Below are 23457 nucleotides of genomic sequence, written 5' to 3'. Positions count from 1 at the left end.
TTACTGTGGAGTTAAACTTGGGAAACACTAATAACTGGCTAACTCCCTGAAGTTTACTAGTGATCGGACTTGATTCAAGAAAGAAAATCCAGTGGGATTATATTGTCACGACACTAGAACAATAGCTGCTACAGCTAGGTAGCATCAACGGACGGAGGCTCCCCTGGCAATAGCTTTGCTTGGGTTGCTATACGTATTATATGAACCTGGCAAGAGGCCTCAGCTCACAACCGTGGCGTGGTCCATCATGGCACCTCGCTTAGCCCATATGGGCTCCCTCCCTCCCTCCGTAGTCGGATCGGACTCTCCCCGTCAGCCGCGCCAGCAGCAGCAGCAGCCTCGGCAACGGCGGAAGGATCAGGTTTATAAAATTCGTTGCTCAATGGCTGATCGAAAGCGATCAGGAAATAAACAACGAGCAGGGGCAATAGATAAAAAGAAAAGTAATACTCTATATAAACTAAAGCGAAATGCGATATCATCAAATTTACTTCTAGTAAAAGAAAATCTATATATAGTGCAGAGATGTGGATATAAACTATTATAAATTAAAGCGATCGAGCAGCATCTCTACTCTACCCATGCATATCTATCTATTTATCTATGGGTGGCAGCTGTAGTGATGATCAGCTATACTGATGGAGGAGACTCCAAGGTAGGCGGCCAGCATCTCGTCGTCGTCTTCGGCACAGAGCTCTGCTAGGTTGATGCCCTCCTCCTGCACTGCCGGCCACCACTCCGACGACGCAGCTGCTGTTGCCGCCGGCGACTCTGACCGATGTGCTGCTGCTGCTGCTGCTGCTGCTGCCGCCGCCTCCTCAGCCTCTGCTAGGACATGGACATGGTGGTCTGCATCCGCCTCCGTGTAGTCACCGCCATTGCGCGCGAAGCGGCCCTTCACTCGGGGACGACTGTCTGCGAGCGTCTTCCTGCACGCATACTGCATACGTACATGCGCCGATGTTAGAGCTAGAGCTAGAGCTAGAGCTAGCTTAAACCAAACCAAACCAAACCAAACCAAACCAAACCAAACGAATGAATGTTGAATGTAGCTTAGTTTGGCAGCAGCAGGCAGGCATGCAGACCGTGATCTTCTTTTGAAAGTTGCGTTGGTTGCGTTTGCTCCGGTACTTGTCGATGCGCTCCCGCCGCTCCTCCGCGGTGTACCTTGTTACCGCCGCCGCCGCCGCCGCCCCAGCCCTCTGCTCCTCCTCCCGGTCCCGTACGATGAGGTCTCCCGTGCTCAACGCCCGGCGAAACGACGTTGCTGCTGCCATGCCGGACGACGAGGTGGTGATGGCGTGCAGCTGGCTGGGGCTGACCATGGGTGGAGGAACAATGCCAGGTGGGGGCTGCGAATAGTGAGACATGTAGTTCGGCGGCGGCGGAGAAGGCAAGAATGCTCCTCCATTGGCAAGCAAGGCGTCTGGTCGAGAGAGGATTGGATCACCAGCTTTGAGCTCATCATCAACGCAATAACATGAGGAATTGGCCCAGTGACGGTGTTGCTGATACATTGCTGTGGCCTGTGGGTGTTGCTAACGAATGTATCTCGATCGGTAGTATGTGGTGACAGGTGACAGGCAGGCCATCTTGGATTTTATAGACTTGAACAAACGCATGCAGCAGCAGGAGGAGATGGACCAACATACATACACACACAACGAGCCATGTACAGGTGCTAGTGCTGCATCCACGGTTAGCTGCCACAACCTAACAAAAGGTAAGCTGGTGCGCATACAAACGCAGCAGCAGCAGCAGCAGCTTTACTGAATTTTGGGCGCGCACTGCATAACCACAATGCAGGCAGGAATTCTCCATGTTATGCACCAAGGAATTGGACCAATGCAGCTGGCACCAAAAACCACAATGCATGTCTAGTGTAAATTCTGACAACGAGAATCTCAATAGATTGTGAGCACAGCATATGAACAGCACCAAAGCTGGAAATCGCAAACGATTAAGGACAATAGTGCTCACGATTGACGATTCTACCTATATTTCTATTCAAGGAGACATGAGCAAGTTGGAGATATCGCTTACACCTTTTTGGTTCCACTGTTATCCTTAAAATGATACCCCCCATCCCATATGCCTTGTGCTGCTGTTACACCGGGACAGACACATGCTCAACTTGCAGTTGACCATACCGCAACTAAGGGAAAGGACCTACCACTACCACTCCATGTATGCTGGGGAGGGAATCAACATGCAAAATATTTGCCTGATTCTAGCATCCCCCATCATTCCCTAATAAGAGTACTGTGATGCATGGACACATATGCAAAGGTAAGGAACACATGCAGTTAGTTCATTTATATCCAGATTTGGAGAAACAAAGATCATTGCAAAGTAAGCTCACCGAATGATGGTCGCAATTAAACGCAAAAAGCATCCTTGAAAAGACTTGTGTCCCTACAAAGTCCACCGCACTGGCTCTCATATGATGAGCTTCCAAAATCAGAAGTGACATCTTCCAAGATTTTCCATGCAGTTAGTTCGTTTACATCCAGGTTTTGAGAAACAAAGGTCATTGCAAAGGAAGCTCACTGAATGATGATCACAATTAAACGCAAAAGCATCCCTTGAAAAGACTTTGTCCCTACAAAGCGCACCGCACTGGCTCATATGATGAGCTTCCAAATCAGAAGTGACATCTCCCAAGATTTTTGGTGGGGGACGAAGAAATGATATGATACCACCTTTGAATAATGCAGCCTACAGCAAGGCTGAGCCCCACAAGAATCAGTTTTGTTTCGAGCAACTATTGGGCACAAGTTTCCTGCTATTGACCCAGGACGCTGTTTTCAGTTGGCAATTGGTTGGTAACATCACTGGAGTGTCCTTGCACCAATCCCAGCGCTCCCTGCTCCTATTGTGGCCGCAGCTTCTCGTGAATCCCTACAGTAGCCCACTCAAGAATTGCGTGTCATGTTGACATAGCCATATGCCCTGACGACTTTAAGTGGCCTTAGCCAACCGACAAGATAAAGTCAAAGGGCACCATAGATCTATTGTCTTTTGACATGAGCCAAATTGCTTGTGCACACCACAATTCTTACAACTTCCTTTTACATGCAACCTGCATCGATTTCAAGATACCAAAGCAACCACACATTAAACCATTGACCCTTCACTGCATAGAAAGAGAAAAACAAGTATTTCATAAGCCAATGCCTCTTTGTCAAGCAACACATCAACAAATCATTCATGTAAGATAATGAAAACAAGTGGGGGCGATAGGATAGCATGCAGTTCTCATAGATTTTCCTTTTCTTCTACTAGGTCAACTATAAGAATAGTCACACCACTATAGCATGAGTGGTGATGCAATGATTGTTTAGTTGATGTGCACGAAGAATTTATTGACAGACTACAAAGATACACAACTATGGAAATAACTGGTATTCAAGTACAGAGAAGTTCATTTAACTCCAATAAAATGCCTAATATAAAATTGCAAATCACTATTCATATGAAATGAAGTTGAGAATAACCAACCGGTCATTGCAAATGTTATAAGCTTTAGCTGAAGGAGGACACATAGATGGAGGCTGGTAAGACCTCTCATTCTGGTGCGATGTGTTGTATGGAGGAAAGATTTTGGTCCTGCCCCAAATCTTCCTCCAGGTGCAAGTGTGGGGTATGGCTTTTTATCACGATCATGGTCTCTAGAAACTTTCCACATCAAATAGAAGAATGGTCATTTCATGGTTCATGTGCTATGCTGTAATAGCTAACTAGTTATAGTGGAATCTTATACACTTGTAATAGGATATTACTGTTTGGCCTCCAAAAATAACTGTTACTACATCCAAAATCAGGAAACAAATGCTTTTGAAAAGCCACAGCAATGCAAGCGGAGCTTACTGTACTTTATCTGCACTTATCTTCCATTCCAATACAGTCTATCTTTAAAGAGGAAATTGTTAGTGGTTCATGTTTAATCCCTATACGCATATCCAGCTCAACCTATATAAAAAAAAAAAAAACTTTCCATAGGCATTTGAGAACAGCGTAGCTGGTTCATCTTGTAGTTGATTTGCTATACTGTGGCAACATGGGAGCACCATATGCTTCAATGTCTGTTTACAATAATTTATAATTTTGCAGGCTCCACCATGCCAGGTACTAAAATGACATTACATTTGTATAAAAAAAATTATGTGATGAATCCAGTTTCAGTAATCCTTCATTTATTTCAAGGCAATCACTACAAAACACAACATTTTTACTGCTTCAGTATTGTTATCGGTATAGAGGATATCAGGATGAGTAGGAGTAACATAATGCTACTTCAGAGAGCTAATAAAGCCTAAGAATAACATAATGGCCGCAGATTTATTTTCAGTTAAGCAAGGAAGAAGCTGCTCCAATTGAGGTGCTATATGTAAGGCGTTTCAAGGCTAGACATGCAAACACTTTCAAATGGGTTTTCTTTTAGTTACATATGCATAAACCAACATTGATGATTATACACATTTGTTGGTGTAGAGCATCCTGTAATAAGGATCTAGCAACAAATGCCGACAATACCTATTTGAACAAGAATATATGAAATCATGTGTCACAGCCAGTGAAGAATTAAGTGTCAGATAGACCCTTGGCAGGCTGATCAAAGGATTGAGCAAACATGCAGCCAAATCTTACTGTTCCATTTACAATAAAGTCAACAATACGTGGTAAGAATGTAACTACCTAATACAAATCAAATTAAGGCAGAAAAAGATAAATCAGATTGTTACTGCAACTTTGCACATTTGCTAAACAGTAAAACCAACACTAGTTTTCCTTTACCTATATTTCTATTTATTTCAAGAACCATGGTACTATAAGTCAATGGTCAAACTTAAAACATACTCCCTCCGTCCCAAAAAGACTGACGTTTTTTACTTTTAGAAATCATGTTTGACCGTTCGTCTTATTTAAAATTTTTATGTAAATTATAAAATAAATAAATCATTAGTAAAGTATCTCTAATGATAAAATAGGTCTTAACAAAATATATAATAGTTATGTAAAAATTTTGAATAAGACGGATGATCAAACAAGATATCTGAAATTCTAAAACGACACTCTTTTTGGGACGGAGGGAGTATCTACTGCAATATTCACCAGATTTCATGAGCTTGTGTATTAAAGGTAGTGAGCCAGGTGGAACTGCCAATCCTATTAGTCATTGGTCAGATCAGTATATATCTTAATTTGTCCAAGGTTAATTTGATCAAAATCACCAAACATGAAAGTAGGAACCAAAAGGAGAGTTTTACTGTACAAAACATGATAGTTGAGATTTGTAGTGGCACTGGGGAAAGTTAGACCTAGGTTACATGACGAACCAAAAAAGAAAATTTTCCACCTTTCAGGTATGGCTTTGTATGTACAATACAAATGATTGGTAAACGGATTTGTATTTCAGATCAAAACTTTAAATCAAGATTTTTTGATCTTCCCTTGTTACATAATGATTCAGGGATGGTAATTGACAGCAAACTCCTGTCAGAGTGAAATAAAACCTCATGCACGTTTGATCAGTCCTCTTACTTTGCATATTTTCTTCTTGAAACAAATGGACCGAAGGAAGCCCAAGAAAGGAAGATAAGCTGGATGGTGCGGCCTTAGTTTATGTCTTCGCTTTTCTGCAAAAGCAATAATAATTTAGACTTGTTTAGAAGATAGATATAATATCAACTTATTTTTTGTTGTCTACAGAATCAAATCCTTTCCACGAAAGGAGATGATAAACCCTCTCCGAAAGGAGGTCTATTTTAATTTTAATCTATAACAAAATATGTAAACGAGGCAAGGAACAAGGAGTATCCTTCTGATTGTTTTTCCCTTATAAAAGAAAGATGACATAAACCCCATTGTATCATCTCAAGAAACTAAAGAATTAACAGAGAAAAAAAAAGGTATGCAACACAAACGGCAGTATGCACCGTAAATAAATGAAACAATTCTGAATATTAAAGAGTAGAAAGATTAGGAGTGTTCCATTTTTTTTAAAAAAAAAATAGAGTAGTCAAGGCATCATATCTTACCTGATCTGACTGTGGACATCCCAGCCTTACCACTTGGATAAGGAAATTTTTGAAGTAGCTCATGCGTTTTAGCAATACTTTTATCCAAAGAAGCACTTATGTCCTTAAAATTCTGTTCTTTCAGCTCATCACTTTCACAGCTTGCACCAGTGCTTCTTGTATGAATAGTTGAGCTGATCTCCTGACCATGGGACGTAGGTTCCACTGAAATAGATGTTCTTGTTTTTGTGTCAACGGATTCTGCTTCATTTTCCACAGTTTGTACTATGTTTTCATTCCTACTTTGCTCTACTTTTCCCTCCATAACTTTCTGCTGAATTATAACATCCCTGCATAATTCATGACTTGAGTAAAATGAAAGATCGGATGGTGCCTTGTCATCCACCCCACATGGGGGGCACTTCAGTGGTTCTGAAGTACCTCTGCAAGCCTCATTATCAGCTTGCATTACATTAGACCTGTCTGAATCCTTGTCCTCAGGCCAAACATCAGCACCAGAAGAAATTTCATGAACCTCACTCACACCAGAGGTGCAATCAGTGTGATATTTCATATAAGACTTATCATTGGCTAGGATTTCACTAGAGTGACTTGGCCCCTGATCCTCAAGACTAGTACCAGAAAGCTCTATGCCATGCGGAAGAGCAGAACATGCTAGCTTTGTACTAGTATCAGAGGTTGAAGGAATATTGTCACCGACAACGAGTTTTGGCCTACATGATTCTATTGTATCTGCTTCCATTGCATCCTGCATAAATTCAACATGCTTGGCGATAATTTTTGGATCAGCAAAACAACCTGTACCAGGCTGCACAAAAGGATTCACAAAAACTTCATTGTTTTCGGCCTTCTCAAGTATAGCATTCTGATAATTGAAAGATACTGGCAAGATAGATTGGCCACAATCTGTCAGGACTTCAGTTCTGTCAACTTGTAGCGTCTCTTCTTGAGTTTCGGATGGGATTTGATCTTGATCACTCAGTTGTTCTGACAGTTTAGCAAAGACAGACACATCAGGATTGTGAGGTTTTTCGTGTGACCCTTCTATTACAACACATATGGGTGAACCAGGAAGTTCATCAAAGTTGGAAGAAGGTTCCAGCTGATTTGCTCCTACTTCAGATGATACAGAATTCCAACCAATCCAATCAGCAAGCTTGAATTTTGTTGAAGTCAATTCTTCATTTGGTAATAGTCTGTCAACTCTAATTGTTTCTTTGTAGAAATGTTTCTTCCTCATAGCCTTCAAAACAAGTGACCTGGCAATGAGAAAATGGCACAAAATCGCATCACAATTCAAGCAACATTTGCTGTCATTTTAAAGGAAATCTGAAACTAAATAAAACAAAAGGCTGCTATATTTTAACAGCAAAAGATGCTCTTTGCACAGGGTTACTGCACAAGCCAAAACTAACCCAATCAGTAGCGGAAATTGACAGAATGGCTGGCTACCATGCATGATTTCTGAGACAAGGGGCTTGCCAAATGAATAGCTCACCTGCAGTTTGTGGACATAGCAGCTTTTGCTCGGTCAATGGGAATGCCAAGTAAATAAGCAGATAGGTTGATGACATCGTAGGGGCCTCTGATCTGGGAAGCAGTATGAGCAGCGCTTGAGATGATGAGATTTTTTCCTTTGGTCCAGTCCACCAAAAGCTGAAAACAGAATGTACTATTATAGATAGATATTAAAAGTTGTATGTGACATATGGTGTCTGAAAATAGGTGATTTTCTCAAGAGAGCAAGGCGTTATCACAGAGGGAAAAACAATGTTGGGTCAATGCGTAGGAGTAGAATAACATTGACCTTGACTTCAGCAATGAGGTTCCTCTTGGCATTGGCGTCAGTAGAAATGAGTGCGGAGTAGGCGATCTCGAAATGCAGCCCCTTTTGCAGGGCAAGCTTGAGCATGGGGGCCTTGATGCGGAAGGGCAGCTTACCATGGGAAGAGAAATCGATGGAGATGAGATCAAGGTGCTGGGCTGAGAGGGGTGCCTGACAGAGGTGATCGAATGCGGCCTGGGTGAGGGGGCGGGCTGCGACGAGGTCGTAGGTGCGGAGGAGGCGGGAGGCGGAGGGGGCGAGCGCGGAAGCGGTGGCTGCAGCGGAATCGAGGGAGAGGGTGATTCGGGTGTACTGGCGGAAGGGCTCGGAGGCGGGGGAGGCGAGGCGGCGGCGATGGAGAGCGGCGGAGGATGGGAGCGGGAGCGAGGAGAGGGGCGCGAAAGGCTCGGTGAGGCAGCGGTGGGAATCGGCGAGGAGGCCTCGGTGGGGGTGGTCGAGAGCGACGGCGGCGTAGCCGAGCTCGAGAGCGCGCGCCGTGGCGGCTAAGAGTTGGAGGCGGGAGGAGGAAGAGGAGTTGGAGTTGGAGTTGCCATTGGCGCCGTCACCGGAGGAGGAGAAGGAGGACGAGAGGAGGCTGAGATCGTAGAAGAGGAGCGGCGCCGCCATCCCCCGCCTTAACGAACAAGAAACTGCGGCGCGGAAAGGCCAGCCAAGGAGAAGCAACAAGGGACCAAGGAAGAAGACGAGACGAGTCTCCGTCGGCCCAAAAGCCCATTAACAACCACTAGGAGTAGGAGGAAGCAGGCCAGGCCCATTAGGTACATTTTGTTTTGGGAAAAACTCCGTCTCGTCAACTAATACGTTTCTCAAATAAAAAAAAATGGTCAACTAATACATTATTACATGAGTTCGATTTTCCACTTATTTGGGAAACTTCCACTAAAAATCATTTTTAGGAAACAGGATGTTTAGACTCCCCAACTCTTAAAACCTTTGTGAGTGGTTTTAAAAATGGTTTCCAATGATTTAGCATATGATAGTCGTCTTACATGGCGCCACGTAGGTGACAACAAAGATAAATTAGACTTTCACGATATTCGAGGCAATCAATTAGATTATTAAAATAAGTATAGAAATCTTTTTAAAAAAATTATCAAAATATTATTTGAAAATATATATCCATTTAATAATACAGAATCTAATTTAATGCTACAAAATTCATAAAAAAATTGAATTCCCTTTGGGCCTCTTCATTTAGAGGTCTATTTTTTGTGGGATAATAATTAAAGTGGGGATCCTTCCTAGTTTACTTCAAAAGGAAAACATCACCGGAACATGAAAATTGTTAATTAGTTCATTATATGTTGGTACCCTATCTTCGCACACACACAACCTATTGAAATTAGCTTTGTCTAAAGAATCGAACCGACATATATTTTTTTCTCGACTGTACCATGACACATACACAATCAATCTAACATATCTATCTCACTAAAGAACAAGCAAGCTCAACTAACCAAACATGGGGTTTGATTGCTAACAAAATGATCACATTGCATAGACACTCCCCACCCAAATCAACACACAACCCTGTCTGTCCCACTGCTGATTGTTGAACCTCCCTCTCTTCCACCTTCAACTTCTATGTCCAATTGACAAAGGGAGCATCCTTTTGTGTTGCCTCATGGGCAATGCTTTGCAAAGATAATCGTTGTACATTAGACCTTTTTCTTTAGGAAATGTATATTTTTTTTACTTCTCTGCTTGAAGCCAAGGTGTTAACAAATTGATTGTTGATTAATCTCTCAGCGTAACTCACAAACATAAGTTGTTTTTGGTATTGACAAAGCACACAAAGTGAAAAGTTTTTAGTAGCTAATTACTTGTATAAAATATAATATTATTGATAATGCAAACAAGAATTACATATTTCTTCATAGTCAGTCTATTAATAACAACACTGACTTGGGTCGACAATCTGACTGTTGTTGCAGCTAGGTCCGATAGCATGTGTCTAAATATTCAACGTGACAGGTGGTAAAGTTCAATACAGGCAACCATACTAACTTTGAATTGATCGTGCCACGATTAAGAATTAAGCGGAGACTAGCTCTGACTAGCTAGGTCAGTGTAATGGCAGCTAGCATAGCACTGTCAGTGGTATGAAAAAAAATTAAAGAGCAGTGCGTACCGGGTCAAACAATGCAAACTGACGGAGACACGATCAGGACAAGCAAAATGTGCTGGGCAGGCTGCAATCCCCATGTGTATATATTTTTTTGATTTTTGTCGTACACACGCTATCATTCTTGGCAAATAGAGGGAGCCTAGGAGCGATCGATCGAGGAGCCGTCGATCGCCTTCGCCTGTTGTTGCAGCTGGGTCGCCGGCCGGGTCCGTGTCCACCGATGCCTCGCGCCTTCTCCTCCTCCTCCCCATCGCGCTCGCCGCCACGCCAACGCCATGCCCTCCCTCCGCCGCCGCACCACCGCCGCACGCTCTCCTCCACGCTTGTCGAGGAGAGCGTTGCTGATGCTGCCGCGCTCGTCAAAAAGTGGCACCCCGACGTACCATGCTCCCTCTTCCTCCACGACGCCGCCGGTCAAGCGGAGGAGGAGGAGGCCCATGGCTTCCTGCGCGCCGCCGCCGAGCTCCACCGAGCCATGCTCTTCTTCGCCGCCGACACCACCAACCCCAGCTCCCAGAGCGGCCACGGCCTCGTCCAGGCGCAGGCGCTGCTCCAGACCGCTATGCGCAGGCTCCAACGCGAGCTCCAGTTCCTACTCGACAAGCACGACGAAAGCCAACAACAAGCGGCCGGTGCCAGCAGCAGCAGTATATTACGCGCAGTCGCTAAGGCCATGATGGCCGCCGGCTACGGCAAGGAGTGCATTTCCATCTTCAAGTCCCACCGTCGCACGGCTCTGGCCACCAATCTGCAGCGTCTGCTCGGCTTCTCACCTCCAGCTGCTACTGCTAGTGGTAGCAACTCTTCGTCGTCGCTCTTCCACAAGCTCACCTGGGAGCAGATCGACGGCAAGATCATACCGTCGTGGATCGCCACCGCCACCGTCGCCTTCACCTCCCTCTTCACCGGGGAGAAAGACCTCTGCGACACGGTCTTTGCCCGCGACGACGCGGCTGTTGGTGAGGCCGTGTTCGCGGCCATCGCAAACGACCAGGCCATGAGCGTCCTCGCCGTCGCGGAGGCCGCGGTGGCAAGAGCAAGGCGCGCCCCTGAGCGCCTGTTCCGGGTGCTCGACGTCCATGACGCGCTCACCGAGGTCCTGCCGGCGCTCTTGTCCGTTTTTGGGGACAACGCCGAGGTCGCCACCAGGGCCGCCGCTGTGGTCGCCAAGGTCGGCGAGGCTGCGCGTGCGACCCTGAGCAGCTTCGAGGCGGCAATCCACAAGGAGCCGTCCAAGGCCACCGTGGCCGGAGGCGCCGTGCACCCACTGACCCGCTACGTGATGAACTACCTCGTCTTCCTCGCCGACTACCAGGAGGGCCTTGCTCTTATCTACGAGCAAGCTGATGCAGCAGGCGCGGAGTCAGTTTCGGTTGTCGCCTCCGGCAACGTTGTTTCGCCGGAACATTATTCGTCTTCGTCGTCGAGCATGTCGTCGTTTTACAGCTACAGCTACCGCCCGATCCACCGGCTGGTGTCGGTTCTGCTGGGCAAGCTGGACGCCAAGGCCGGGTGCTACAAGGAGGTGGCGCTGAGCTACCTCTTCCTGGCGAACAACAGCAAGTACGTGGCCAACAAGGTGGCCGGCAGCGGCAGGCTGCAGGGGGTCCTTGGGGAGGAGTGGGCGGAGGTGCAGAGCGCCAAGGCACGGGCGCACGTGGATGTGTACGTGCGCGCGGCGTGGAGCAAGGTGATGTCCGCCATGCCGCAGGAGCCGCCTGAGGTTGTGGAGGCGGCGGTGTTGGAAGCGGTGGGCATGCAGGATCAGTGGGTGGCGGCGGACGAGGTGATGGGCGCGGCGTTGAGGGCGGCGGCCACAGCGGCGGTGGTGCCCAAGTACAGGATGTTCTACCGGCGGTACGGCGCTGCAGTGCGGCTGACGCCGGGCGACGTGGTCACCATGATCGCCGCACTATTTGGCGGTCCATGGCATCAGACCGCGGTGGCAGAGCCGCTGCAACGCCATCTTCAGGATCCAAAATCAAACACAAAACCAAGGAGACCGCAGCAGCTGTTCGCCTCACAGATCGAGAAATCATCAGCATGTACCTAACTGAATATATATAAATATAGAGAATTCATTGTATTGTATCATTCCTTTTCGTTTTCCCCCAATCACATGTTGTTAACTTTGGGCAGCATTAGGGCATACACAATGCAAGACTTTATCACAGAGTCCAAGACACTTAATTACATATTATTTATGATATTTTGCTGATGTGACAGCATATTTATCATAGTTTTAAATATCCCGCTATAGCTGCCGCTATAGCCCGCTATAGCCTTTTGAGGCAGAGTGCCGCTATTTGTGTTCATGTACAATTTAGCCGTTATATTCGGCTATAGCCCGATTTAGCTCCGCTATTAGCTGTTTTAGACATGAACCGCTAAACGTCTTAGCCCGCTATTTAAAACATTGATATTTATTAAAGAAAGATGTAGAAAAAATAAGACTCCAAGTCCACATTGTTCGAGGTAATAAATAACTTTAGACTCTATGATAGAGTCTGCATTGTGAGTGCCCTTAGCAATAACATTAATTATTAATTCAAGCTGAGTAAGTGTCTCATTTGATCACATTGGACTACATATGTATCACCCACCTGTAACATGAAAATTAAGTTTTCTTTTGGTTAAGCAGAATAGTTGTCCTCCACAAATGATGGAGCTCAATGGTACGTAATAATACCAAAAAAAGAGTGAATGGTCACTAGCTCCAACTTAGCAGAATAGTTTTTTTTTTAAAAAAAAGCTGATGATGGATTAGGCCTTGTTTACTTCTACCAAAAAACCTAAAAATTCTCAAGATTTTCCGTCACATCAAATCTTTAGACGCATGCATGAAGTATTAAATATAAACGAAAATAAAAACTGTGGGGGTATAAACCCCTATACCCTCGTGGGCCTATATGGGCCGCACCGTCAGAGGTGGCTCGGCCCACAAGATGAAGACGTGCGGTGCACGACTGGTCGGCGTGCACCGCAAGGCTACAAGATATTGTACCAAACAGAATACTTTGCTTGTAACTCTGTCCCTTCAGGATATATAAGGAGGGGCAGGGGTCCCCTAGAGGACAAGTCATACAAATCATACAGATTATCTCTCAACACAATCCAATACAACCAGACGCAAGACGTAGGTATTACGCCAACTCGGCGGCCGAACCTGGATAAAAAGCTTGTCCGTGTCTTGCGTCACCATCGAGTTCGTAGTTTGCGCACCGTCTACCGATAAACTACTACCGTGGGCATACCCCAAGGTAGACTGCCGACTAGCTTTCGTCGACAGTGGCGCGTCAGGTAGGGAACAAGCTGTTGCGTAAACGGCCAACAACGGTGGCGGAGCTCCTCGCCACAGCTAAAAATTATGCCGACGCCGACGACGCAGAAAAACTAATCCGAGACGATGCGAGAGGTCCCGACCAGCCTCCCCGGCGAGATGACGGTCGCGGTCGATACGACAACAGGAACAACCGCCGCCCCGACAACCGCGATCACAGAGAAGGTTGGGATCGGCGGCGCGACAACCGCGACGATTTCAGAGGAAAGCGCCTCCGTGACTACGACCACGAAGTAAATACGGTCAAACGTCCTAACGGCCAGCGGGACTACCAAGAAGACTACAACAAAACGTTGAAGGGACCATGCCAACTACATCCAAAGTCTAATCATACCATGGAAGAGTGTCGCGTCCTCAAAAGCATCTATACACGGCGGGCCGCCCAAGACGACCCCGCTAAGAAAAACGGCAAGCGAGACGGGCACGACCGCGAAGACGAGGATGAGGACCAAGATAGGGACCCCCGACACCAATACGTCAGCCCCACTGACATGGTCCACTCCATCTTCGGGGGCAAGGTCTCCATCGAATCTAAGCGAGAAAGAAAGCTACTAAAGAGAGCCTGCCCCAACATAGACAGCACGGACGGGCTGATCGCAGACCCAAAATTTCCTCCGTGGTCGCACAGGGAGATCTCATTCAGCAGGAAGGACCAGTGGGCCGCTATCCCAGAGCCAGGTCGTTTCCCTCTGATCCTGGACCCTTGCATCAACAGCATCAGATTCGAGCGCGTGCTCGTGGACGGGGGAAGCTCCATCGACATTCTCTTCCGCAACAGCCTGCCTGCTCTCAAGATATCACCTGCACAACTAAAACCCTACGATGCCCAATTCTGGGGGGTTTTGCCAGGTCAGAGCTCAGTGCCCCTCGGACAGATAACATTGCCTGTCCAATTTGGCACACCCGACCACTTTCGGACAGAGTTCATCAACTTCGTGGTCGCGGACTTCGACGGGACCTACCACGCTATACTGGACCGACCATCACTGACCAAATTCATGGCAGTCCCGCACTACTCGTACCTGGTCCTTAAGATGCCTACGGAGAAGGGTGTCCTAACCGTCAGAGGCAACGTCTACACCGCGTATACCTGCGAAGAAGAGAGCTTCAAGATCATCGAAGCAATAGACCTCTCAATCCGCATGGCAGAAACAGCAACCCAAGCCGCGCAGCTGCCCCCCGACCAGCTTCGACTACCCGAGCAGGAGACAGCCAGGAAGAATTCTAAATCCAAGGAGTACAGGGAAGTACAGCTGGTCGACGGCAGCCCCGAGAAGACGGCCCTCATCGGGGCCAATCTGGATCCAAAATAGGAAGACGCACTCGTCAGGTTTCTAAGGGATAACGTGAGCGTTTTCGCATGGAAACCCGCAGACATGCCCGGTGTCCCACGAAACCTGATCGAGCACTCCTTAAATGTCTCGAAGACCGCAAGACCAATCAAGCAAAAGCTGCGACAGTTCGCTCGTGACAAAAAGGAGGCTATTAGGACAGAAATAACACGGCTTCTAGCAGCCGGATTCATAAAAGAAGTGTATCATCCCGACTGGCTCGCCAATCCGGTTCTTGTACGCAAAAAGAATAATGAATGGAGAATGTGCGTTGATTACACTGATCTCAATAAACACTGTCCTAAAGATCCTTTTGGTCCCCCTCGCATCGACGAGGTGGTCGACTCAACGGCCGGATGCGAACTCCTCTCTTTTCTAGATTGCTATTCTGGTTATCACCAGATCTCGCTAAAGGAAGACGATCAGATAAAAACATCCTTCATTACTCCCTTTGGCGCATACTGCTACACGACCATGTCCTTCGGACTCAAAAATGCCGGAGCCATTTATCAACGGGCTATCCAGCAATGCCTCCACGACGAGATTCGTGATGACCTCGTCGAGGCCTATGTAGACGACGTGGTCGTAAAAACAAGGGACGCGAGCACCCTAATCGACAACTTAGACCGAACTTTTAAGGCGCTTAATAGGTACAAGTGGAAGCTTAACCCCAAAAAATGCATTTTTGGTGTTCCTTCTGGTTTACTGCTCGGCAACGTTGTCAGTCGTGACGGCATACGACCAAGCCCTTCAAAAGTAAAAGCAGTACTCGACATGCGGCCACCCAAGAATGTCAAGGATATTCAGAAGCTTACCGGATGTATGGCCACCCTCAGTCGCTTCATCTCAAGACTAGGAGAAAAAGGCCTCCCTTTCTTCAAACTCTTGAAAGCGTCAGAAAAATTTTCTTGGACAGAGAAAGCCGACGCCGCATTCACTCAGCTCAAGAATTTTCTCACTTCGTCACCTGTCCTTACAGCGCCCCAGCCCGATGAAGACCTACTACTTTACATTGCTGCAACCGACAGGGTTGTTTCCACAGCAATAGTAGTCGAGCGAGATGAACCAGGTCATGCCTATAAAGTCTAGAGACCCGTTTACTTCATAAGTGAGGTCTTAAACGAGTCCAAGGCTAGGTACCCACAGATACAGAAGCTCATATACGCTATCCTAATAACGTCAAGAAAGCTGAAACATTACTTCGACGGCCATCGAGTCTTGGTGACCACCAGTTTCCCTCTCGGAGACATTCTGCGCAATAAAGATGCCAACGGCAGAATTGTAAAATGGGCAATGGAGTTATGCCCATTTTCCCTGGAGTTCCAGAGCCGCACCACAGTTAAGTCTCAGGCCTTGGTCGATTTCATTGCTGAGTGGACGGATCTCAACGAGCCTCCCGTTCCCGATGTCTCCGACCACTGGTCAATGTTCTTTGACGGGTCCTTGAACATCAACGGTGCCGGCGCTGGGATACTGTTCGTGTCGCCTAACAAGGACAAACTGCGTTACGTCTTTAGGATCCTCTTTCCGGCGTCAAACAATGTCGCCGAATACGAAGCGTGCCTGCACGGCATAAGGCTAGCCGTTGAGCTGGGAGTCAAACGCCTCTATGTCTATGGCGACTCTGCTTTGGTTATCAATCAGCTCAACAAGGAGTGGGACGCAACCCACGAAAAGATGGATCTCTACTGCAAAGAAATCCGCAAATGGGAAACCAACTTCTACGGCATAGAGTACATCCACGTGGTCCGGGATAAGAACCAGGCAGCAGATGCGTTGTCAAAGTTAAGATCATCTCGGGCCCAGATCCCGCGGGGTATTTTCGTCCAGGACATCCACGAGCCCAGCGTAGGCTCTTCCCTGGTCGACAAGCAACCCACTGAGGCAATGCTCATAGACGATGCCACTCCGACAACCGGTGGTCATGACTGGCGTACCCCGTTCATCAAGTATATAACAGACGGGACAGGCTTTCAGGACAAAACAGAGAACGAGCGTCTCATTCGACGGTCAAAGAACTACATCCTGGTCAACGGCAAACTCATGCGAAAAAATGCAAGCTCTGAGGTACTGCTCAAATGCATATCCCAAGATGATGGTATCAAGCTCCTAGAAGACATACATGCTGGATCCTGCGGCAATCATGCCGCATCCAGAACGTTGGTCGGAAAAGCCTTCCGAGCAGGTTTTTATTGGCCAACCGCGGTCAACGACGCAGAAAAACTGGTTCGACACTGTGAGGGATGCCAGTTTTTCGCCAAGAGGACCCACGTACCCGCTCACGAGATTCAAACCATCCCGGCGTCCTGGCCCTTCGCTTGCTGGGGGCTTGACATGATCGGGCCATTTAAACCAGCTCCCAGCAACTTCAAGTTTGTTTTCGTATTAATCGACAAGTTCTCCAAGTGGATTGAATACATGCCTCTGGTCAAAGCAACCTCTGAGAAGGCTGTAGAGTTCCTCAACCAGATCATACACAGATTCGGTATCCCGAACAGCATAATCACCGACCTGGGTACTCAGTTTACTGGCACCATATTTTGGGACTTCTGCGATGACAGGGGCATAGTCATAAAATATGTGTCAGTTGCACATCCACGGGCCAATGGTCAAGTTGAACGCGCAAACGGAATGATCATCGACGCCCTAAAGAAAAGGCTGTACACCGAGAACGACAGAGCACTCGGTCGATGGATGAAAGAGTTACCTGCCGTGGTCTGGGGCCTCCGAACTCAGACTAGTCGAAACACAAGAGTATCTCCTTACTTCATGGTCTACGGCTCTGAGGCAGTCCTGCCGTCTGACATAACCTTCGGATCTCCTAGGATTGAACACTTCGACCAGGCGACAGCCGACAACGGCACGGAACTCGAAATCAACTGCATGGAGGAAAAGCGTTTGAATTCCTGTCTCCGAACAGCAAAGTATCTCGCGGCAGTCAGGCGATACCACAACAGGAACGTCAAGGACCGTTCCTTCGTGGTCGGCAACCTGGTACTTAGGTGGAGAACAAGCCAAGAGGGAATGCACAAGCTCTCCACTCCCTGGGAAGGACCCTTCGTGGTCGCTGAAGTCACACGACCCACGTCCTACAGATTGGCATACCCAGACGGGACACGCGTGCCTAACTCTTGGCACATAGACAAACTTCGACGATTTTACCCATAAGTTCTAATAACTTTCGCTTGTAAATATCTTATAATTGTCAATAATAAAGTTTTCTATTTTTTCCTATACTTTGTTGCACGCAGAACTCTTGGCAAACCTTCTGCAATGGAAGCTCTTAACGACTACAAAGTCGAATACGGTGACACGTCACTCAGAAAATTGTACAGCGCTCAAAATAACAGTCATGACAAAAGCAAACTTTATTACAAACTTTATATATACAAAGTTTACAATAAATACCCTGACGGGCAGACGCTAGTCTACTCCTACAGACTACCCTATCGGCCTAACTGCTCGGGCTGATCACCCGTTTGGCCCTGCTGCCCGGACGAAGGGGTCGGGGCCACCGGCGCCTGGCTGGTCGAGACCGCAGGCGTCGACCGCCCATCTCCCGCAACAGACGCGCCCGACAGCTCCCTGGCCGACCTGTCTGAGCCTGGCTGGTCGGGGGGAGTGTCTGTTCCGCACAAATTGATGTCGCCGATCACCATCGACGACAAGTCCAGCAGACCACCCCGAAGCTCGTCCGCCTCCTGCGAGCCGACCTCCTTGGGGTACCCCTTCTCCAGCCTGGTCAAGTCGACCAGGGGGTAGTGGGCGCGCACCATGCTAAGGACATGCGCGCCGGCGAACTCACCAGCGTCCTTTACAAATTGCTGGAGCCAGTCCCACGCCCGCTGCGCCTTCTCCACCGGAGTCAACTTCGGCGCGCGGGGCTGGCTCTCCGGGAGCTCGAGACTGATCAGATCCAGGACCGGGGATACTCCCTTCCAGATCTTACAACAGTTGACCTTCCAGGAGTCCCGGTCCTTAGCCAGCTCATCCAGATGCTTTTTGGCGTTCACCTTGAGCACTGCAAGTCAAGCAGGACTTTTATCTTCGACATATCAAAAAAAATAACAATGGGGGTGACAAGCGGCAGATAACGAGGCGGTGCGCATTACCAGATAGCTCCCGGTCCTTACGACCCAACTCCTCTCCTGCTCGGCGCCCGGACTCCAGCGCTCCAGCAAGCTCTTGGCCGAGCTGCTCCTTCTCCTGTCGGAGGCGCGTCACCTCCTCCTCCAGGTCTAAGTGAGTCATAACCTGGTCAGCAAAGCGAACTACACAGCTACGCGAAGGTGCTTGGAGCGCGTGACTAACCTTCTCGCTGACGGTACTGGTCGGCTAAGCGACGGGTAAGCTCGAGACGACGCTCCTCTTGGGCATTCATCTCGGCCACTTTCTCCCCAACCTCCGATCGCAGCCGGTCTACCTCTGCGGCCAGGGCCTTGTTCTCGGCCACAACGCCTTCTATCTGGTCGAAGCACCGTTTCCGGTACTTCGCCGTTTTCATCGCGCCCTACAAAACGAACATATGACAACCAAGCAAAACAATGCATAGAGTGTACGACAGTGCAAAGAACCGCTTACCTTGACTTCGTCGACAAGGCGTTTGGCCGCACGCTCGACCCTGGTGGCCTCCTCGGTCTCGGCAAGCTCTTCATGCCCGATGAAGTGATCCCCGCGTTGGCGCCACACATACACGTGTTGGCGGCCATCGCGGGGACGACCTTCAATCTCCTCCACCTCGTCGTCGGAGGCCGCCTGGGTTTCCTCCTCACCCGTCGTATTGCCCCCGGTAGCAGTCGAAGGCATTACTGGCCCCCGGGCTAGACCAGGGGAGCCTGTAGTCGAAGCGGCCCTTGCTCGGGGCGGCGTGGGGACTTCGCTCTCCTCGGCGGGAGGAGGGGTCGGGCCTCTCCTCTCCCCTTCTGTGGCGTTCTTTGGGGGAGGTGCCTCTGTAGCCCCCTCAGCCCTAGCCGGGCTGCTCGACGTGGTCGGTGCCGCAGCTGGGGGCTCCTCGGTGCTCACAGGCACGGTTGCAGCCGCGTCTTCAGCAGCACAGGCAGGCTCACCCGTCTCCTGGCCGGCGGCATGGCCAGGGTTGACATCCGACGCCGCGCTAAAAGAACAAAAGTATAATTAAAAAAAAACACAATAATGCCAAAATACGTAAGTCAAACACTTACAGGTCCGATCGACGGTGGGTCGCGGTGAACCTCCTCCTCGTCCGGCCAATTGGCACCTGCGCTCCCATCTCGACAACGCGCGGTGCAGGAGGGTCGCTGGCCACCCGATCAGTAGTGGCTGGCGCACTATCTGGGCGGCTCCGAGGTCGTCGAACTAGCGACGGTGCGGCCTCCTCCTCGTCGTCGTCGTCAACAATCCGCACGAGCCGACGGCGCTTCGGCGCTTGGCTGCTCTCCGCCGGCAACGTTGGCACCGGCAAAGGATCCGCTGCCAGTGGCCTTTTCCCCGCCACCATCTCCTCGGTGGTCGGGGCGGGGCGGGCCTGGTCCTCCTCACTGCTGGTGTAATAAGTACACCGAGCAGCGTCCTCCTCTGGCGGGTCCTCTCCCGCAGGATTCTCCATCCCCGGTGCCAGTGATACATACACTATGCACCAGTCGACTTCGCCGATCTGCAAAAGCAACAAAGATAAGTCGGTTGCAGACGATAAACGAATCCTAAAACAAAATAATTTGCTACATACCTTTGGTGCTGGTCGTCCTAACTTGAACGCTTGCACCCGATCACTGCCACGGGTGAAGCTTCCGTCCGCGAAGTTGAACAGCTCGTTCAACAGCTGTTGTACCTCCGCCTTCTCCAAGATCTTCGGCCGCATCCTGGTCGGGTCCACGCTTCCGGCATACTCGTACGCCGAGTGCACCCTCTTCTGGCAGGGCATCACCCGGCGACAAATGAAGTTGCCGACCACGCCAAGCCCGTCCAGGCGCGACCAGTCGATCAGCTTCATGAGATCCGCCACTTGACCGTCGAACTCCGGGCGGTCGGTCCAGCTCAGCCTCTTCTCAGGAATGTATCCCACGTCGCAGAACGTGGAGCTGCCCGGTTCCTCCCTGATGTAGAACCACTTCCTATACCATTCGGTCAAGGAAGTGTTCCATGGACAGTGCAGGTAGCGATTCTTCATTCCATCACGAAGGTTGAGGTATACTCTACCTGCAACCTTGGAGCCTCCAACCGCTCCTTTCTTCCTCAAGCAGAAAAGATAACGAAAAAGATCGAAGTGCGGCTCTATGCCAACATAGGCCTCGCACAGGTGGATAAAAGTGGAAATGAGGAGAATTGAGTTCGGGTGCAGATTGCAAATCCCGATCTCATAATACAAAAGAATACCTTGAAGAAAAGGATGAACAGGAACCCCAAAGCCCCTCTTAATGAAATCTTCAAACACGACGATCTCACCGGCACGAGGGTCCGGGAAGCTCTCTCCTTCCGGCGCTTTCCAGCCGCCGAGCTCCGAGCTGTGCAGGAGTCCCATGTCGACGAGGTCACCGAGGGACTTGGTGGTGCTGCGGGACTTCTTCCACTCCTTGGCCATCAGTTCGGCTCTCTTCTTGGAGTCGCTCTTCGCCATTGGAGGTGAGGAAGTGGACTTGGGTTACGAGGACGAAGGTGATTGAAGGAGGCAAAAGAGAAAGGCTTGATGGCAATGGCAGGGTAAGCAGTACGGGCGGAACTGTCCAGCTCTTATAACCCGCAACTCCATCCCTCCCCACTTCCTGTATTCTCGGGAAGTGGGCGGGCCATGCGGCGGATGCGGTATTTCGGTTTTTCAATGATTATAGGCAATTAATGCGGCGGAATTTTCGTACCAATTGATGGTTTCCTTTTCTCAAACCACGCAAAGGGAGGCTGCACAGTTGCCAGGCGCAACTTTTCATGCATCCATCTGACACACCATCAGAAGGTCTCGTCACGTCAACTTTAACTGGGAAGATTTTTTCAAAAACAAGAAGACAAATATGGCAGAGAGTCAACAATCCGGGGACTGCACCGACCACCGAGCAATTGATGCTCGGGGACTGGTCGACCAGTCTATCAACTCGGACGCAAAGGATTGTACCGACCACCGAGCACCTGACACTCGGGGACTGGTCGTTTAGTTTATCGACTCGGAACTTCAAGGACTACACCGACCACCGAGCACTTGATGCTCGGGGACTGGTCGCCCAGTCTATCAGCTCCGAACTTTAATATATCGCACCGACCACTGAGCGCTCGATGCTCGGGGACTGGCCGTATAGTATAGCAACGCAGAATTCTAAGGAGTGCGCTTGGTGCTTGGGGCCTGGTTGTCCTACTTTTGTACACCCGGGACTGGTCGATTAGTCTATTCAACTGCAGACGGACTGGTACTTTCAATTTTTTAGACCTTGCTACAAGGCTCATACTTCGCCTTTCAGCAAGCTCGGGGACTACATCGGTACGATGCATCTGGCGATGCATCTCAGTTACAGAATTTCTTTGAGGACTTTTCTTTTGACCCTGGCACCACGTGCCTACGTCTACTACTACCAGGCTCGGGGACTAAGTGGGCACACTTCACCTTGCGGTGAATATGCATACTTTTTTGAGAATAATACCTTACAAAAAAGTAAAGTGGGCACACTTCACCAGGAAAGAAATCTTTTTTAATTTAGAGCACCATGCATTCTTCGAACAACCTGCTTCTTCGATGTCAATGTTGATCAACTGTCTTTTATGTTGGTCAAAATACCGTTGCAACTGTTTGGGCGACTTTCGTGCTTATTGAAGACGTCAAGCCTCACTAATCGAAGAAGCTCAAGACGGCGTGTTACATCACAATACATGGTGCTCGGGGACTAGCTGTGGGGGTATAAACCCCTATACCCTCGTGGGCCTATATGGGCCGCACCGTCAGAGGTGGCTCGGCCCACAAGATGAAGACGTGCGGCGCACGACTGGTCGGCGTGCACCGCAAGGCTACAAGATATTGTACCAAATAGGATACTTTGCTTGTAACTCTGTCCCTTCAGGAGGGGCAGGGGTCCCCTAGAGGACAAGTCATACAAATCATACAGATTATCTCTCAACACAATCCAATACAACCAGACGCAGGACGTAGGTATTACGCCAACTCGGCGGCCGAACCTGGATAAAAAGCTTGTCCGTGTCTTGCGTCACCATCGAGTTCGTAGTTTGCGCACCGTCTACCGATAAACTACTACCGTGGGCATACCCCAAGGTAGACTGCCGACTAGCTTTCGTCGACAAAAACTAATTGCAAAGTTTGGACGAAATTTGTGAGACGAATCTTTTGAGCCTAGATAGTTCATGGTTGGACAATAATTACCACAAACAAACGAAAATGCCACAGTGTCACGAAATTTTTTCCTTCACGAACTAAACAAGACCTTAGTTAGGCTACTTTGTTTGAAAGGACATAGGGGCCCCAACGGTTAGTTATTTGGCTGGCTATTATAACGTGCATAGGTAAAAAGTAAGAGATAGTAGTCACTAGCGACGAACAAATAGCCTATCTATTTTACGCAGTCCAAAAATCTGAGAGAGTGACATATAGGTCCAATAATACATAAAAAAAATAAATATGTATAAAATAGTCTTTGCTCTTGTCTCTCACCTCCACGTAAACTAACTACGTAACTAGTACCATTGCGGACGCCCTAATGGATGGTGAAATGGAAGAAATTGCGGACGCCCTAATGGATGATGAAATGGAAGAAATTGCGGACGCCCTAATGGATGATGAAATGGAAGAAATTATATATATA

The 23457-nt window shown here is 48.6% G+C and overlaps 3 protein-coding genes across 4 annotated transcripts; 1 reads left to right on the top strand and 2 right to left on the bottom strand.

Moving 5' to 3' along the window:
* On the bottom strand, window positions 10–2229 carry LOC8055390. Its single transcript, XM_002441608.2, has 2 exons — window positions 1086–2229; window positions 10–940 (listed from the first exon to the last, which is right to left on the bottom strand). Exons 1-2 carry the CDS (start codon window positions 1515–1517, stop codon window positions 602–604), a joined length of 771 nt encoding a protein of 256 aa, XP_002441653.2. The 5' UTR covers window positions 1518–2229; the 3' UTR covers window positions 10–601.
* On the bottom strand, window positions 2448–8532 carry LOC8072894. 2 transcript variants are annotated; one of them, XM_021445999.1, is made up of 5 exons: window positions 7849–8532; window positions 7540–7697; window positions 6042–7300; window positions 5545–5639; window positions 2448–3136 (listed from the first exon to the last, which is right to left on the bottom strand). In XM_021445999.1, the coding sequence occupies exons 1-5, from the start codon at window positions 8491–8493 to the stop codon at window positions 3134–3136; spliced, it is 2160 nt and encodes a 719-aa protein (XP_021301674.1). In that variant the 5' UTR covers window positions 8494–8532; the 3' UTR covers window positions 2448–3133. The 2 variants fall into 2 exon arrangements, with proteins under 2 accessions (XP_021301674.1, XP_021301673.1); XM_021445998.1 differs by having other exon boundaries at window positions 2448–3082.
* LOC8055389 (exocyst complex component EXO70B1) lies at window positions 10174–12191 on the top strand. Its single transcript, XM_002442590.2, has one exon. It carries the CDS (start codon window positions 10236–10238, stop codon window positions 12066–12068), a length of 1833 nt encoding a protein of 610 aa, XP_002442635.1. The 5' UTR covers window positions 10174–10235; the 3' UTR covers window positions 12069–12191.

Source organism: Sorghum bicolor, chromosome 8 (assembly GCF_000003195.3).
Source record: "Sorghum bicolor cultivar BTx623 chromosome 8, Sorghum_bicolor_NCBIv3, whole genome shotgun sequence".
Taxonomy (NCBI): Eukaryota; Viridiplantae; Streptophyta; class Magnoliopsida; order Poales; family Poaceae; genus Sorghum; species Sorghum bicolor.
Note: the sequence above shows the minus strand (reverse complement) of the source record. Positions and strands in the feature narration are given on the sequence as shown.